The sequence below is a fragment of the Macaca mulatta genome, chromosome 6 (genome assembly GCF_049350105.2).
Source record: "Macaca mulatta isolate MMU2019108-1 chromosome 6, T2T-MMU8v2.0, whole genome shotgun sequence".
In the NCBI taxonomy this organism is placed as follows: Eukaryota; Metazoa; Chordata; class Mammalia; order Primates; family Cercopithecidae; genus Macaca; species Macaca mulatta.
This window is the reverse complement of record NC_133411.1, coordinates 163344138-163348094: the sequence shown is the minus strand read 5'-3', so window position 1 is coordinate 163348094 and position 3957 is coordinate 163344138. Positions and strand designations below refer to the sequence as shown.

At 56.8% G+C, this 3957-nt stretch overlaps 1 protein-coding gene across 2 annotated transcripts; it reads left to right on the top strand.

Annotated features, from left to right (window-relative positions):
• Positions 1-493: 493 nt before the first annotated feature.
• On the top strand, positions 494-3898 carry HAND1 (heart and neural crest derivatives expressed 1). 2 transcript variants are annotated; one of them, XM_015141304.3, is made up of 2 exons: positions 494-1421; positions 2963-3898. In XM_015141304.3, the coding sequence occupies exons 1-2, from the start codon at positions 879-881 to the stop codon at positions 3062-3064; spliced, it is 645 nt and encodes a 214-aa protein (XP_014996790.1). In that variant the 5' UTR covers positions 494-878; the 3' UTR covers positions 3065-3898. The 2 variants fall into 2 exon arrangements, with proteins under 2 accessions (XP_014996790.1, XP_001111722.1); XM_001111722.4 differs by having other exon boundaries at positions 497-1421; positions 2960-3898.
• The last annotated feature ends 59 nt before the right edge of the window (positions 3899-3957 follow it).

The following is a 3957-nucleotide window of genomic DNA, read 5'->3' as shown; positions in this document are numbered from 1 at the left end:
TGGGCTGGTAACGAACCCGTGCACAAGCGGCTCCCAGTATCTCCAGAAAGGGCCGATGACTAAGGGGTGGGGGTGGGGGCGGAGGGCTGGAAGATGTTAGGAACAACCTTAGGGGCCTATGCTGACTTCAGCTGCGCCCTTTCATCTTCTAGCTCTGAAGCCGAGCAGAGCAGTTGGAGCTTGGGACTGGGAACTGCTGGAATTCCTATGTAGACTTCTAGACAGTCTAGAAACAAGAACTTTTCTTTCCCTGAGCCTCAGTTTCCTTATCTGTAAAATCAAAAGACGGGCTGTAGGTGTGGGCTGTCTTTTCGCTTGGTGATTCTGGATTCCTTTCCTTGGATCCGTGGGGAGGGGGTGGTAGCAACAGTCCAGGGCGTTGGCAAGCCTGTGCCTCAAGTACGTATTCCCCGTGCCCGCCCCCTCAACACCCCCAGCCGCCCGCCCCCCAGCCGAGCCCGGAGCTGAGTGGGAGGGGCAGAGGCGGGGCCGGTTGCCGGTCCCTGCTGGCGGACTAGAGTGGCGCGGGCTGAGTGTAAAACCTGGGACAGCCACCCCTCCTTTTCCTTATCCCCGCCCCCCTGCTATTGGCTCCCAGGAGAGGTTGACATCAAAGCCGCTGTCTTATATAAGCCAGATCTGCAGGGGAGTCTGCAGAAGGGTTAAACAGGTCTTCGGGCATCTGTGTCCTCGCCCGCGACGGAAACCGGCAAGAAGACGGTGGGCTGCGCGTCTCATTTTCAGCCTTGCCCGGACTCTCGCAAAGCCGGCGCTCAGTAGAGCGGGGCTCCAGAGCCCACAGGTGGCCCCCGGCAGTCTCTGGGGCGCATGGAGCGACCTTAATAGGGCTGGCGGCGCAGGCCAGTAGCCGCTCCAACATGAACCTCGTGGGCAGCTACGCACACCATCACCACCATCACCACCCGCACCCTGCGCACCCCATGCTCCACGAGCCCTTCCTCTTCGGTCCGGCCTCGCGCTGTCATCAGGAACGGCCCTACTTCCAGAGCTGGCTGCTGAGCCCGGCTGACGCTGCCCCGGACTTCCCTGCGGGCGGGCCACCTCCCGCGGCCGCTGCAGCCGCCGCCGCCTACGGTCCTGACGCCAGGCCTGGGCAGAGCCCCGGGCGGCTGGAGGCGCTTGGCGGCCGCCTGGGCCGGCGGAAAGGCTCAGGACCCAAGAAGGAGCGGAGACGCACGGAGAGCATTAACAGCGCATTCGCGGAGCTGCGCGAGTGCATCCCCAACGTGCCGGCCGACACCAAACTCTCCAAGATCAAGACTCTGCGCCTGGCCACCAGCTACATCGCCTACCTGATGGACGTGCTGGCCAAGGATGCGCAGTCTGGCGATCCCGAGGCCTTCAAGGCTGAACTCAAGAAGGCGGATGGCGGCCGTGAGAGCAAGCGGAAAAGGGATCTGGTGAGTCCTGCGGCTTGCTCGCTCCAGCCAAGGGTGCAGGCGCGGTGAGCACCCTCAGGCCATGCAGGCAGTCGAAGGAGGCTGTGTTGTCGTGTGTCGGATTTGGAAAGGCTAGGAAGAGTTCTGAGATGTTTGGTCACAGTATGAGATCCTGTGCATGGAGGGAGGCAGATTCGTCATAGAATTCATTTGTAATACGGGATAGTGTTTGTAATACTGAGTGAATAATCTGTTTGGAGCCTCGGACCCTCCAAAAATGCACACACTACAGATTTTGCTTCCAATTTGGAGAAGTCCTGATTCATTCCTGGGCTCTCCTGGAAGCCAGGCTAAGAATATGTGTTAGAGTTCTTTACTTTGAGTTGGAATTTATGTGCCTGGGCTCGGTTCCTGTTTTCAAAGGGCCTTTGCTGGACCGGCTAGTCTACTTCCATCATTGTACAAATAGGGAAACTGAGGGCCCAGAGTAGGTCGGGGCATGAAGAGCACCTATCTGAGGAGTCCGGGGTGGAGCTGAGGTAAAACAGATCGCGTATTCTAATCAGTCCAGGGCGCGTTCCACTCCCGGTGGACTGGTTCTGAGGACCACTTCAGTGGCTTTGCATGTAAATAAGAGCCACTTCTTTTAGCTTTGGAGATCGCAGTCTCGTCTTGGCCTTCTTGATCCTCTCCAGTTAGGGTGACACTTCCTGGCACTCGGTCTGGCTGTCCGGGGCTGGGGGCGTCTGAGCGCTGGATTTTCAGGCTGGCCAGTCAGTTTCTCTAGGTTGGGGCGCTCAGGGCCGCAGCGGAGTGGAGCCAGCTGAAGCGCCCCACCGGGTTTTATCTAACCTGCGGGGTCTGTGGGAAACCGAGGAAAGCTCATCTGGGGACGGAGGAAAGACAGATAGGAATAGAGTCTCTGAACGGCTGCCCCGGACTGGGGATGGTGCAGGCCGGGCGGCGCCTCGAAAGAAGTTGTTATTGGGCGGATCCCGGCCCCCACGCGTCGCCGCCTCCGTCAAGTAGCACCGCTTGGTTCCTGCTGAAAGAGCGGGAAGGAGGACGCTAGGCCAGCCGACTCCCCGCTCTTTTGCGTCGGTATCTAAGGCTCGCAGCTCGGGCTTAGGGAACCGCAAGCCTGCATCCAAGCCCTGATGTTTAAACCAGGTTGGGAGACTGGCGGAAGTGTGTGCGGGGCAGCGAGAGCTGGAGAACCGTGGATTTCCACCCCTCCCTTCCAATCCCCTGCGATCTCCCTTAGGTGTCCTAACGCCAAACCAACGCGCGTCAGTTTCACCACGCGCGGAACATTTTCCTTACCAAACCTCCCGAAGCTGCCCAGCCCATCCCAGGTCCCAGGAACTCCGCGCATAAAGGCAAATTTACGAGCCTGTTTGCCCATTTCGCAAACAGAAATCCGTCACTTACTTAAAGACTCCCAGTTACTGCTCCCGACACCTTCCCCTCCTCCCCATCATACCCCATGCCGGGCGATCGGAGCAGAAAAATTAAAACCTGTCTCTCCCGCCTCTTTTCTTGTGTGTGTCCTTTGGCAGCAGCAGCACGAAGGTTTTCCTCCTGCCCTGGGCCCAGGCGAGAAGAGGATTAAAGGACGCACCGGCTGGCCGCAGCAAGTCTGGGCGCTGGAGTTAAACCAGTGAGCCGAGGCCCGCGCCGAGGACCTGGCCAGGCCAGCCACTCCTGGAGCCCCGGGAGGAGAGGAAGGCAGCGGCGAACGCCAGGCTCTGGGCTCCGGCGGCTGGTGCTACGCATCCCGCGGAGCTTCTGCTGAGCGCCGGCAGATCGTCGGCTGCAACCACACACTTGGATCGCACGTGCAATGTCCTTTGAATTTTTAAAAATACATTAAGAGAAAGAGAAATATATATATATCCACCCCCCGCCCAACCGAGGGCGGCTCTTGGCCACACCATGCAGGAAGGAGGGACTGCCCAACCTAAGGGCGCAAAGACGCACTCTTCCACCCTTTTGGGGCGAATTTAGAACCTCAGCCCCATCCCCATTTCCCTATCTGGCTCTTTCTTTCTTGTCCCTCCAAATGATCCGCCTTGACACCCTATTCTCTAATTAAAATGCAATAAGGAATCAATTCTTTTCTGCCTGAGAAACAGAACCAGATGCAGGAAGGTGAAAGGCTGCCCTTTGTTCTTCTTCGAATCGTGGTGGTTTTATTTTATTTTTCTTTTTGTCGCTGCACTTCCTGTTTAGTTCCAAGGGAAACACTTTCTTTCTCTGTCTCTCTCTTTTCTTCCTTCTTTTACTTCCTTTTTGTTTCTATCTAAATAAAAGCTTTCCCTGTGTTGGAAAGTTTTTATGTATTTAAACTACCTACCATGCCTGTTGTGCTCAGGTGTTTGTTCATCCTGCCATCCCAACCCTTTTCTACCTCAAGTCTGTGTGACCACTCACAGCCCCCCCTCCCTTCGCCAAAGCAGTATCTATGCTCTTGACTAATAAAACATTTTCTGAAATCATCTGAAGCCTGTGTCATGTCTCAGCCGGGGTCCCTCACCGACTCCCATGGTTTCTACTA